Source organism: Schistosoma haematobium, chromosome 4 (genome assembly GCF_000699445.3).
Source record: "Schistosoma haematobium chromosome 4, whole genome shotgun sequence".
Taxonomy (NCBI): Eukaryota; Metazoa; Platyhelminthes; class Trematoda; order Strigeidida; family Schistosomatidae; genus Schistosoma; species Schistosoma haematobium.
In genome coordinates, this window is record NC_067199.1 from 43973672 (window position 1) to 43987679 (window position 14008).

At 39.8% G+C, this 14008-nt stretch overlaps 1 protein-coding gene across 2 annotated transcripts in view; it reads right to left on the reverse strand.

Annotated features, from left to right (window-relative positions):
- The window catches only part of POLD1_1 (DNA polymerase delta catalytic subunit), a gene marked incomplete at its 3' end in the record, with an annotated part of 40669 nt that overhangs the window by 2670 nt on the left and 23991 nt on the right, over positions 1–14008 (reverse strand). For both annotated transcript variants that reach the window (XM_051216517.1, XM_012938482.2), the window contains 6 exons: positions 13306–13549; positions 12609–12746; positions 9575–9747; positions 6945–7336; positions 5770–5889; positions 4557–4710 (listed from right to left, as the gene is read on the reverse strand). In XM_051216517.1, coding sequence (XP_051067112.1) covers positions 4557–4710; positions 5770–5889; positions 6945–7336; positions 9575–9747; positions 12609–12746; positions 13306–13549 — 1221 coding nt within the window. The remainder of the gene's footprint in view (positions 1–4556; positions 4711–5769; positions 5890–6944; positions 7337–9574; positions 9748–12608; positions 12747–13305; positions 13550–14008) is intronic.

The window sequence follows — 14008 nt, forward strand, 5'->3', positions numbered from 1 at the left end:
TAACAATCTTGTGAGTAGTGTTCGCCACAACTAGTTTTACATATAGTGGGAGGGATATGTAACATGTGATAAATGAAAGAAACTTATTATGTTAAGGAGAAGATTTAAACTGAGTATAAATGATACTTTCATGGGACGGTTGGATTCGTAATGTCAGTTGAACCATTCGATTTCCCATCAGTAGAATGAATATAGCTTGGTTGCCTATATTATTTTAAGTAGTTAATCAGTTCGTTTATAAGTCATACTCTTCATATAACTGACGTATGAATTAAATCAAACCCACGCTTGATAAGTGAATTATATAACAGAAGAAAGAAAACATCAATCTGAAAGATATCATAGTTAGCCCATCGAAATTTCTTCTTAACGAAATTTGACTTCACGGGAAACGCAAATCACTGAAATGAAAGTTATGAATGTGATGTTTTAGATGTCGATAGAACCGGATGACACTCCAGTCAGTAGTTTTCGATATACGGTACAGTGAAGACAAGGAAAAAAAGGGTAGTGAAGAACGATATATTTGAATGGAGGCAGAAATAGATAAGTACAAAAAGACTAAGCTATTTGAATATGCATTGGTAGTGAATACCGGATAATAGATGACGGTATGTACAGCTAATGGTTTTCCTATCAATCGTAACATGGAAACACTAAGATAAGTAGGACTTCCTTGGCAGAGGCTGTCAGGGAAGTCCTACTCATTGCCTTCTCGTGACGGGGGTGTTGTTTACGAAAATGAGAGGACGAAAAGCGAATGTCCGGCTCTTTAACCGGATCCCAAACCAAATCCATGTTGCGCATGGGCTCCAGTATCCTGCGGGAACAAATGGCGTATGAACCAATCGCTTCGAAAAGCTTGTTTTACGTGCGCTTATCCGGGGACCCTGTGGCATCTTCATCTGGTCTTGCTGGCGTTGGTGTCGCACTAAGCGCTAGAGCTGAGGCAGCACTAGTCGATTGGATCCCTATTAACAGTCGGTTATGTGCTGTTAGATTAGAAAGTTCCATCAAAGTGAGAAGAAATCGGAGTGAGAAACGATGTCTTTTCGTCATCTCCGCCTATGCCCCGACAGATTGCAGCTCGGATGCAATCAAGGATGAGTTTTACCACCACTTATCTGTTCTTCTCCAGAAAGTGCGTTCGACAGATATTGTAGTACTAGCCGGAGACTTGAATGCCCAGGTCGGGCGTCTAGGCACAGAAGAGAGTCGTTTAGGTGGCCGATGGGGACTCGTTGGTCGCAGGTCAGATAACGGGGACCGTCTACTGCAACTGTGCACAGACCACAACCTGTTTCTGGCTAACACTAACTTTCGGCACAGTCATCGCCGATGTGCCACCTTGCGTCCTCCCTCTGCATCTCAAGCCTGGACTCAGATTGATCACATCGCGATCAGCTACCGCTGGCGTGGTTGTGTACAAGACTGCCGCTCCTTTTGGAGTACCTATCTGGACTCTGACCATGCCTTGGTCTGCGCCAATCTTACCTTACTTTTCAGTGGACAACGAAGTGACCGCCATCAACGGATTGATATTAGCAAGCTGGTTGCAACTTCTGTTGCAAGTAAGTATCGAACCGAGCTAGCCTCTAGGCTAGCTACCACTCCACCGAAAAGTATAGACGAGCATTGGTTGCAATTGCATGACGCCATGAAAATGGCGGGATCAGTCAGTTGTGGGTTTGCGAAACGTCCCGCTTTTAAGCACTGGGTTTCTTCTGGTTCCTTACAACTCATTGAAGCCCGTCGGTCTACTCCGGGTGACCGTGAGTTTGACCATAAACGAAGGATGTTACGTAAGGAAATTGGGCAAAGCTTGTGTAAGGACCGAGAAGCCTGGTGGTCGATGCGTGCTAATGAGCTGGAAGCAGCAGTTGCATCTGGTAACTACCGGAAGCTCTTCCAGCTCATCCGAGCCACTGGCAGCAAGAAGTCTGTTGTGAGTGAAACAATCTGCGAGGATGATGGGATGCCAATCACTAACATCCATCGACGTCTTGGACGATGGGCAGAATTTTTCGAAGGGCAGTTCAACTGGCCTGCTGCTCCGGCAACATCGGTCAGACTGTCCTGCCCTCCATGGCCGGTGACGACTGATCCACCAAATGAGGAGGAAGTCCGCAAGGAACTCCAACTCTTGAAGCGTTACAAATCACCTGGCCCAGATGACTTACCTCCGGCTCTTTTTAAAGATGGTCGTGACTTTTTGACTAAGGAATTGACGACGTTGTTTACAAAGGTTTGGGAACTATAGTGTGTTCCAACGTCATGGAATGAGTCGATAGTTGTCCCTATCTTTAAAAAGAGTTCACGTCGTCTCTGTAACAACTATCGGGGGATAAGTTTACTTCCGATTGCGTCCAAGCTATCGGCTTCCGTCATACTTCGTAGGTTGTTCAAAACCCGAGAAAGATTGACTCGCGAGGAGCAGGCTGGGTTTCGTTCTGGTCGAGGATGTATTGATCATATATTCACCCTCCGCCTAATGTTAGAACACCGCCATACTTATCAAAGGCCAACAATCGTAGTGTTTCTTGACATCAGGGCTGCCTTCGATTCGTTGGACAGGACTGTTCTCTGGGATTGTCTATTGAAGAAGGGTGTGCCTGAGAAGTTTATTAACATCCTAAAAGCCCTATATAAAAACACCTCAGGCAGAGTGAGGGCATACAACCACCTCTCTCCATTGTTCCATTCGAGCAGTGGGGTTAGGCAGGGTTGCCCAATCTCACCATTCCTCTTCAACTTTGCCATCGATGAAATTCTGGAAACAGCTCTGATGGATGTAAGTAGTGGCGGTGTAGATCTGTTTCCTGGAAAAAGAATTCTCGACCTTGAGTATACGGATGATATTGTCTTACTGTGCGATAATGCCGAAGGAATGCAATCCGCACTTAATCAGTTGGTAATCAGTGTCCGTGAGTATGGTATGTGCTTTGCACCCTCGAAGTGCAAAGTACTTCTACAAGACTGGCAGGATTCCAATCCTGTACTCACCCTGGATGGTGAGCAGATAGAAGTAGTCGAGAAGTTCGTGTATCTGGGTAGCTGCATAAGTGCTGGTGGGGGTGTGAGTGATGAGATCAATGCACGTATAGTGAAAGCCAGAGCGGCTTATGCCAATCTGGGCCATCTTTGGCGCCTTCGTGATGTTAGTCTGGCTGTAAAAGGTCGGATCTACAACGCGTCGGTGAGAGCAGTTTTGCTCTATGCTTGTGAAACCTGGCCTCTCCGAGTTGAGGACGTTAGACGACTCTCTGTATTCGATCATCGCTGTCTCCGAAGGATTGCTGACATTCAGTGGCAACACCATGTCAGTAATGCAGAGGTTCGGCATCGTGTGTTCGGGCACAGAGATGATAATTCAATTGGTGTCACCATCTTGAAACACCGACTTCGGTGGCTTGGACATGTTCTACGAATGTCGTCCCAGAGAATTCCACGTCGTGCATTATTTGCCGACTCTGGGACTGGTTGGAAGAAGCGGAGAGGTGGTCAGTGTATGACATGGTGTCGTGGGATGAAAGAAAGCTGCAAAGGACTGGCTTCTGTTGGTCCTTCACGACTCCCTGGTTGGGGTCTGAGAGATGGTGCTACACAGTGGCTAGAGACGTTATCAGATATGGCTCAGAATAGAAGCCAGTGGCGATCCTGCTGTAACCTTCTTTTACTTTCTTCATAAAAAGTGGTTGTGTCTCCTTTACCTGAAAGATTTCTTCTGATTGTACCTTTCCGTTCCCTCGTTACTACCACACTACCTTACACCAATCTCTTCGTTATTGTTCTCTTTTTCTTTTGCGCTCCTTAGTTTTTTTTCTATTTCTCTTCGAATTCTCATTGTTTTGTGTGGCGCATATATATTGGCGCTCTCTTGTACCAATATTCGTGTGTTCAAATAATAATCCAGAATCCAATTTTTGAGAGGTATATCGAATTGTATGCAGCCAATGTACGAATGCAAATGATGATGAAGCGTCGGATCAACGAAACAATAAGCTAACAGAAGCCGTTCAATAGATACAAGGGAAAGAATAAAAATGCTGAACTGTGTGCAGTAGCCTCTTCCTCTCGGATCGATCACGAAATAAGACATATTCAAGACTAAATTAACACCAATATTTGGAACTCACACCACTCACTGACTGCAGTTAGATGACCATTAAAAACTAGGAAGCCCTTTATAACTATTTCGTCAAGTGTAGGTTTTTAGAAAACTATGCATTATTGACCTCAGTAGGAATCAAACTTAGAATCTCCAAATCACTAAGTTTAAATGTGTAACCTCAGTCGATTCGCGATATTGTAAGACCATCCATCATTCATTGTTATCATTGATAACTGTTTAACATGGTCGAACTCCATTCAACAGTTTCGCACGACAACTCTGTTTACGAGTCATTAGTGAGCACATTATCATTAGTCTAAGCAGTTTATCGAGATCGTTGAATTCCTAGTTTATATCACGCAATGAATGTAACTCAAAGTAATAATAGTAATAATGATAATAATAATAATAATAATAATAATAATAATAATAATAATAAATCTACCTGGTACATATAACTTCTTCATGTATACTTTGTTGACAACGTTGACATTCTGTCCATAAAGAAGTGAATTTTTTCTCTAATAAATTTAACTGTACAATTTCTTTTTGATAAATTTCTGATGCACGTGATTCACAATATTTACATAAAGCTGCGTCTAGATTTGACGAAGTAAAAGAAGAAAAATATGGATAATAAAACAATTTCTGAGTTGATTAGGACTTAATTTCCCTCCTTCCTTTCTCCACTTTTTCCCACATCGCAGCTGTTACCTTCATGTTCTTACAGAGTTATAGTTAATGTTGGGGTAGTTTGGTGGTAATTAGTTGCAGGCTACTAGAATGAGAGATATCAGCTGATTTGGGTCAGTATCTTCGTGAGCAATCTTATGCTGACAAAACAATTAACTAGCATGAAGTTCAAGTCCGGAGTTTCGTATTGGTTACCTTTAACCATCAACCTCAGACCTTAACTGCTACCTTGATGTGGCTGGTCAGGCTTGCCTATCGTGATAACTGGAGCGAAATATAGTGGCTGGAACACATGTTTTTGTAGGTCTTACTATACCAGATAGGAGAGTTGGAGAACCGTAAGACTATAAGCAGCAAATTAAGGTTCGAGGGCGAAGTAGTACTGCTGACTATACTGAAGTGTGACAGCAGTAAGGTAATTTCCTTAGACAACAAGTATCCGGAACGATGTTGCCTTCTCATAACGGAAGGAAGGGATAAGGAAAGGTCGATAATATAATTGCCACATCTCACCTTACTCCACAGATTTTCATCTCTGGTGGTAAGGCCTTTTAAATAGCAGAGCTAGCACATCGAAAACATTCGATAAAACGGCTGTGTGTGACCGAAGTCAAGTAGCTGTCACATCAGCTCTCCGGTCACGTTCCTAGGTCACTAAGAGCACAATTAAGAGGTAACGCCCTACCATGATATGGGCAGCCGGGAAGTGAAAACCGTCATCATACCTTCAGCAGTACCTGAGGTCATCTTGTTCACGAACATATTCCTCCATCGCCTTGAAATGACTGACTACCAACTATCTATCTAAACAATAATAGACTTTTTTTAGTAAATATGTTACCTTTCCATTGAATGTGAATACTTGTTCAGTTGTCAAGCTCAAAGTTGTTAGAAAGGAAAACAATGGAATAATAGAAAATGATACACAAAAAACCTTTACATGTTCAACATAATCTCCCTCTCACCTGTTTTATCAGCAGGTAATAATGTTCTACATCCAATACATGATGCACGTACTTTTGTAAAAGCTGACAATTGTCCAACAGTTGAGTGTACCACAGCTTTTACACGTGTATGTTCGCCATCTATGCAGCACAAAGAGAAAGTTTTGTGAAAAAAAGAAATAAATGTGATATTATTACACTGGAAAAAAAACTGAACGTTAGCTAGTAACGTAGTGAGTCTCGCGTAATCGGGCTAGGATGACAAGAAAGCCGTTGTATAATCACTTTCTCTCTCTCTCTCTGTCTTTCGTGTGATTATTGACTAGTTCACCTATAGTGCCAGTAGAACCAGTGACGTATTTACCAAATGACATATGAACCAAGATCATAACACTTTCTCCTCAAGCTACTGGAGACCCCGTGGATAATCAGAGGACGAAGATAGAAAGCAGCTCATTTGTGTTCAATTCAACCATGACTCAAAACTTACTCAATGACATACTTGAAATATCTGACCACGCGGTGACATAATCAGGGAATTGCAGCATGTACACAACTCAATCATGAGTGATACAAAACCGGAGTAATAGGGAAGTAACTAATCGGTGATAAATCTGGAATGATACGACATACAACAAAGATTTATAGAACAAACAAAAGCTTAAAAATAGGCAGATCTGAAGATGTGCAAATGAAGTATTTAATGTATGGCTTCCATAATTTACGAAGACACTTTGTAATTTCGCACTATACAATAAATTGCTCATCCGCACAAAGTCTTCGTTCACTATACGTAAGATAACTCTATACATCCACCACTTATCAAGTAAAACTAACAAAACTACATATAAACATTTCTGATATCGATTACTGCATGATTTGTAAAGAAGGCTGTGTTGAGTTTTACAAATTTGTAGTAGTATGCACAGACACTGTAGATGGATAGATAAAACATTACGAAAACCAGCTAACTGAATCACGAGGCAAATTCTAATTTGGAAATCTCAAGACAAAAGAAAGGCAGACCAAAGTCCGAAACACACCAAGAGGATGAGTAGAACTTGACAACAATTGGAAAGGAGAGTTCAAAACAAATTTCTCGGTCAGTGATCTATACTCCACGAGGGGTAAGTAACAAGTGTAAGAAGTAATGAACAGGCACAATTTTTTAAAAAGAACAATATACAACAACTTACTTAACAGTACAGATTTTGCTTTCACTTCACCTAAAATTGGTTCAAATATACGTAGTAAAGGGTTAGCTAATTGATTCTCCAAATAATACTTTGTATCAATCGGTATATTATGCTCTAATACATAAAGAGGATCTTCAGCTTTTGCATAAGCTGCTGTATTTTTCCCACCTACAGCAGTAATTACATACGGTACACGATCGCCTAAATTTGGTGCTGAGCCTGGATCACGTTTACGCATTTTTGCAGCTAATTCTACATGAGCTTGTTTACCAGAGTATTCTTCATCGGTTTTTGTTAATTCTTTACTAATAACTAATTGTGAAATGTCAATACGATTGCATAATAAATCTGAGATCACTGATTGGGCATAACTAATCGCTGCGTTTGGATCACTGAAAAAAAAAGAGAAAAATTACAAACAAACAAAAATGTATGGAAAACTATTGAATATTAAAACATGAAAAGTCTGCAGAGAGACTGTCCAGTTCGATGAAAGGTTTGTAACACGAATTGACTTTAGTTCAAAGAAGTGAAGTGGACAGCTGTTTTGTCTTTCGCATCATTCAACTCTGTTATGTAGGTGTCTATTGTAAGCTAAAAATCTACAGTAGTGGATAAGTCAGAACTATTCTCCATATCGACAGAGACTAGACAAATTAAAATAGTAATGTTATTTATTCCCCGTATTTATATGACAACAATAGGATGGATATTACAAAATTTAACATAGAATTTGGCTTTTTAGATGGTGGTTGGAGGTAGTCAACAGGAAACCCTGGACCCGGGTTTCGTGCTACTTGGCACTCGTCAGCAAGGTGTACCTGTAATCTTGAGGGAACTGGTGCTCCCTGGCGGATACGATCTCGTGTCACCCAGCTTCACAGTCAGAGACGTTACCACTGAGCTATCCGAACCGCGACTAACCTGGTGACCACATTCCAACATGATCGATAGCATTCGATCTGCACAAATAATAAGGACTAGACACGCATGACATTGATCACCACCCAGTGATCAATCAATTCTGATAGAATTTGGCTACTTAACAGTTAAGATGAATGTAGAGATCTGATGTTACAATAGGCTGTAATCGGTTAATGAATGAAGACAGACAGATAGACGCCTATTCCATGACCTATAATATCAACCACTAGTTTTACACGGTAAATGATCCACGTAAAATTTCTATTCTGGGTTCATTGTGTGCGAACCGATTGTCCATCGAAAGATTAGACACTCCTGTCTTTATAATGTGATGTTTAAATGTTAATCGGGAATGTGTATTTGTGCATAACGTGAATTAATCTAGTGGTCTGATCTTTTCGTATTTAGTATTTCGATCTGGTGACCCCAGTTAAATTATCCAGTCTAGTGTTGGTGTATAAATTATATGGTATTATCTACCGCATTCTGTACTGGAGGAACAAATACATTATTATTTTTGCTGTTAAAATAATATTGTTGAATTTCGTGGTTCCATATTATGGACTGACCATAGACAAACCATTGAAAACTCACGATCTGAGTTCGATCCCTGATGTGCTCGAGGATGCGCAGTCTTTAAAACGTCCCATACACAGGATGAAAGAGCAATCCAGCGCTTCCCAAATTTTAATTATTATCTAAGTAGAGTCAGTTCGTGATATCACACCTATTTCGACATTTATCCTCAATGTAGGAGATCGGTAGCATTTTGAATTCTCAGTTTTAATGCTGCAATTATGTAATGCTTTTTTGGCTGGCTGTGACGAGTTGTGTATGGTTTTAGAGTGTCTATCAAAGATGAATAGAAGGTTCCTAATGGAAACTCCTGAGATATTCGAACAACAAAAGTTAAAAGATTATTGCTAATAAAATTCAGGTCGTGAAGTGATAACTTGTATGTTTACGTGATATTTTTTCCTAGAAACTAGGATTTCCAACTTCTGAATTACTACCAATGTGACACAAAATTCCATTAAGTTTATTTAAAATATGACGATAGTAGCATGTAGGAGGAGTCTGTACAAAAACTGAGGTGTTCATTTGATTTTGAACTCGAAAAACTTCCTCAATCACGACCACAAATAAACCAGAACGTAGTAGTCTAATACACCTTGGTCAAGTACAGGTTTTCTGTATTCAGATTTTTACCAAATAGTTTGTAGAAGTCAGAAGTGGCTACCCAAATCAAAGTATGTGTAAAAGGATTATGTCGTGCGACAAAATGGTAGAAAGCCGTTTTGCATTTGATATTAGTAAGTGATGTATGAACGACGAAAAAAATGATTGATTGTTTGTTCAATCAGATTAGTAGAGAGTCTGACAGGTATTAAATGAGTTATATATTTTACTACCCTTATTATTGTTGTGATTGTTGTCTGTTGTTAGCATAGAAATATGCTGACATTCTATTCAGGCTAGTCACATGTTCTCGATCTGAATTGTGTTGAAATCCTATAGAGAAGACATTAGGAGGGTATCTAGTGCAGACGATCGTCTAAGGTGAATTAAGATCCCATTGTGTAAGGTAGAAAACAGAGCGTTATTCCAGCAAGTGATTAAAATCCATTCGCATTACACAAAATCTCCACAAAAAGATATATATATATATATGTACATACAGGTACAGAAAACTTTAATCTTCTTACCGATCAATCAATATACGCTCTAAACATGCATTGATTAAATTAGCCACCAATGGACTATTATCACGACGTACAGTTTCAATACCTTTACAATCCATTTTATCGTGACGATCTGGTTTTGTAAAATACAAACCAGCATAACGTTTTTTATTGATCAATAAATATGGACAATACACCTGAAATCAATTAATGATATAAATATAGGAAAGATTATTTCTATCATGGAAAGATAAACGCATTGAAATGAACTAACGACGATGTGAAGGCTTATAAACATCAAATTAGATTAGTTATACATAACATAGAACTTGAAAAAAAATATGAATGGCGCTTAATCATCACACATTGGTATAGTGAAATGAAATTAACGAGATTCGTGACAAATAAAATGATGTCATAGATACAGTTGAAATGCTTGAAAAGGCGGGATCATTCGGCAAAATAAGATGCATGAAAGTAATAGTGAAGCTCAAATTCTGAAGGAGAAAATAAAGCAGCTTCTAATACTCATGATAAAAACAGTATCTAAGTCAGTCACATTTAGCCATGAACATAGAGACTAGCACAGATATGTGTTAGCCCGAGTTGCCATACCACAAGTGAATGAAGACCTGAATTTGAAAAGATAAATACCAAAGGAATCGAAATAATTGTGGCATCACTAGTAGTCATATTAGATATGTAGCAAGATAGAGCGTGAATGAGTTTACGTACGCTACTGCGACCGATTCTGACTGATGTATCACCAAACGTCTCCAACCATTGATCGTGGTTATCAAGCAGACTCCAGCGGAGTAGTATGCACGTACCGACGTGGCTTACACAAATAGTGAGTGACTTCATGAGAGAATGCATAGCCTTGATTTGGCTCCCCTACATTTATTCAAACGTACTATAACAACAGCTACAATCGCTAATAAAGTGGGCGGTGGTTGGGTATACGAACCACTTATCCCAACTGCCTCGGTCAATGAGGGTGTACAACCTGGTCAGCTAATTTGCCATATTTACCAAATAACCTATGCACTTATTCGGCCGTTTCACAATAATTAAACAATGCTTTAAAGATAAGCATGATCGAAAGAGTGAAGCCTATGCATATTATGTTTCATAAACAGCGTAATACAAACCAAACTTCTACGCAGTATGCTCACTCTTCGGTTAGCAGATGGACATCTTGACTACGCTACAAGTGATGCAAGTTCGGCAAAACTAATAAAGCTTTCTGTATCCATCCCGAGATTTTGTCGAACACCAGACCATCAGGACTGAAGAGACTCTTAGGATAAGTATTGGTCGACGCACACAACTACTTCACTCCTTGTCAGTAGGTCAGGCGTTGATGCAGACATGTTATCAAGCAACATTTAGATTATCTGGCGCAATTTTAAATCTTTGAGATCAGGCTCCACAAGAAACATAATTTCAATATGTACCATGGTATTTTCGATAGCGGTAGCATAAGTGTCAAAATCTAATGTAAGCAGAAGCATTTAAACTCGTACTTTTGTGACTACTGTTAAAGTGATCTATATATCTCTGTCTGGAACAAAACAAGTAATTAGTGCCAACTAAAATGAAGAATACCCCTGTATAAATCACATCACGATACATTAATCCAATTAGAAATCAAGTAAATTAATGAATATTACTGACCAAGAAATATCTTTCATTTCTAAGAGATAATATATACACTACCGATGGTTTCATACTAGAATGGGACTCATCAGTGGCAGTGCGTATCCACGATCCCGCTTCACGGGACTTGAACCCAGGACCTAACGGTCTCGTGCACGAACGCCTAATCTCTAGACCACTGAGCCCCCAAACGCCCTGGTACGGCCGAGAGTGGGGAGAGTCCGCCCTCCCTCTCGAAATCCTCTCACATGGCCACGCGTATATAGCCTCTGCCAGGGAAGTCCTATTCACTGCCTTCTCGCACCACAGGTGTTGTTTACGAAAATGAGAGGACAAAAAGCGAATGTCCCGCGCTTTAACCGGATTCCAAACCAATGGTGCACATGGGCTACAGTATCCTGAGGGAACAAATGGCGTATGAACCATTCTTTGGTCACTGGCTTCCATGGGGCTCCATCTTCTTACGATGCTCCACTGCCTTGTGGATTAGATCTCCAGGTCGAAGGCTCGGGGAGTGGCCTCTTAAGAAAACCACCTGCTTCAGTTTGGGCACCCGGGCAGTATCACAGCCCTTACATATATCGAATGAGATTTGTGTGGCGCATATGTATTTGGCGCCTCCTTGTACCAATATCTGTGTTAAAATAAATAAAATAAAATAATAAACCGATGGTTTAATTTCTAATGGACATGTAAATGAAGACGCATATTGAAGCAATTGGCCCTTGTTTGGTCGTATGAATTTACCATTATCTGGAGGGCACACGTCGGATTAGATTCGTCGTTGACGCTTGAATAATCACTGTGGCAGAATAAGGTAGGGCCGGGACGGTTAACCGGATTGGAGTAGTTACTCCACTAATCACTACAAAGTTTGGATGAGTTATTCGTAGTATCCATACACTAATATAGGCCGGTTATTTTATTCGCGAGGCTACACATCGATTCGATTTATTTAGTAAAATTTTTCACTTTCAGTCTTTTCGCTCAATTAGTTACTTTGTCTAGTGTACAACGAAGCCTGTGTATCAGTATCAAATTTTGGGCAGCGCATGTCATACCGTATATCCTACCCACTCATCACATCAGATTAACTAAAATTAAATCGTCCAATCCACTACATTAAGTGTAATGCAAAGATGAGAGCAATAAGCGTTACATGTATAGTTCATAATTCATGTTAACAAATTATCACCAATGTCTACTGTTGTAATGACCGGTGTTTCAGAGTTGATACCAATAAGTAAACTCCCTATATACGAGTCAATCAAGCTACTCGTATGAAAAGACCATCCATTTGGAAACTTCTGACTGGCTCAATATATTATGTGCCATGATATCAGTTGAAATATCTAATGAGTATTTATCTATTTATAGAAAATATATTCAAAGAACATACCTTTTCAAATTCTAATCGAATTGGTTTAGGAAATTCTTCAGATATAATTTCAGCAGCTTTACGACCTAATTCCATAGCTTCCGTTACTGTGGATACACCAAATTTACACATCACTGAATCTGTATCACCATAAATAACCTATGAAGTAAACAGAGAAAAAAATAAACGGATACAAAATGAACATTCAGTCAATTTTTATTATTCGAAGAGAAATTCAAACCTAAAGACCTGTTTGAAAACCCGCCTCTCCCTCTCGAAATGCTATGACATGACCATGCGTATATAACCAATCCTAGGGAAGCCCTATTTACTGTCTCATCATGGAGGGGTTGTTGATTAAGAAACTAAGAGGACGAAAAGCGAGTGTACGTCGCTTAGACTGTGCTGGTAGGTACGAAGCAACCATCTAGGTGAGTTGGAAAACTCTTACTCACAATGAATGGTACATATGGGCTTCAGTATCCTGAGGAAATAGACGGCGTCCGAACCTATTCTTGGTCATCAGCTACCATGGGACAACATCATCTTACGTTGCCTCATTGGTTTGTTGACTAGTCTCTAAGTCAAAGCCTCGGGGAGTAACCCCTCTTAAGAAAACCACCTGCTTCAGTTTTGGGGAAGCGAGCAGTATCCTAGTCCTCAAAAAATTTCATCTAGTTCCCCCCCTTTAAACATATTTAAATATTATGCCACTTACCACAGCATCATGTTTATAACCATTAGCAATATTGAATTTACTTTCAACATGTAATTTTGTTTGTTCAATCATTAAACGTCCAAATGATGTAACAGAAGCGGATATTTCTAAACAAGGCAATTTACCAACTTGCGCGCCAGTAAATCCATAAACAGAATTAGCGCTAATTTTTAATGCTAATTGACGTCCATCTAAAACACGTTTACGTAATGGATCAGTTTCTTTAGCAAGTTCAGCTTTAGCTCTATAAATGGGGAAGAGAAAATGATAAAGAAAGTAAAACAATACCCTAACAAACTAATGAGATTCAAAACTGACTGCATAAGTAATTATTCATTTACTCTTATATGACCAGGCGTATACAGCCAATCCTATGGTAGTCCTGTTCACTACCTTATCATGGAAGGGATGTTGCTTTATGAAACCAAGAGGATGAAAGTCGAGTGTCCTGTGTTTAAACCGAGTGGGTAGGAATAGAGGATACATCTAGGAGAGTTGGAAAACTCAAATTTTAAATCAGTGGAACACTTAGGCTTCAGGATTCTGAGGCAAAAAATGGAGTATGAATCTATCCTTGGTCACCGGCCAACGTGGGACTGCGTCTACTAATATTTTTCTATTGGGCCAAAAGATTGGATAGTGACCACCGAGGAGTATCCCAGCCCTCACACGAATTCAATGATAAGTGTGGCGCATATTTATT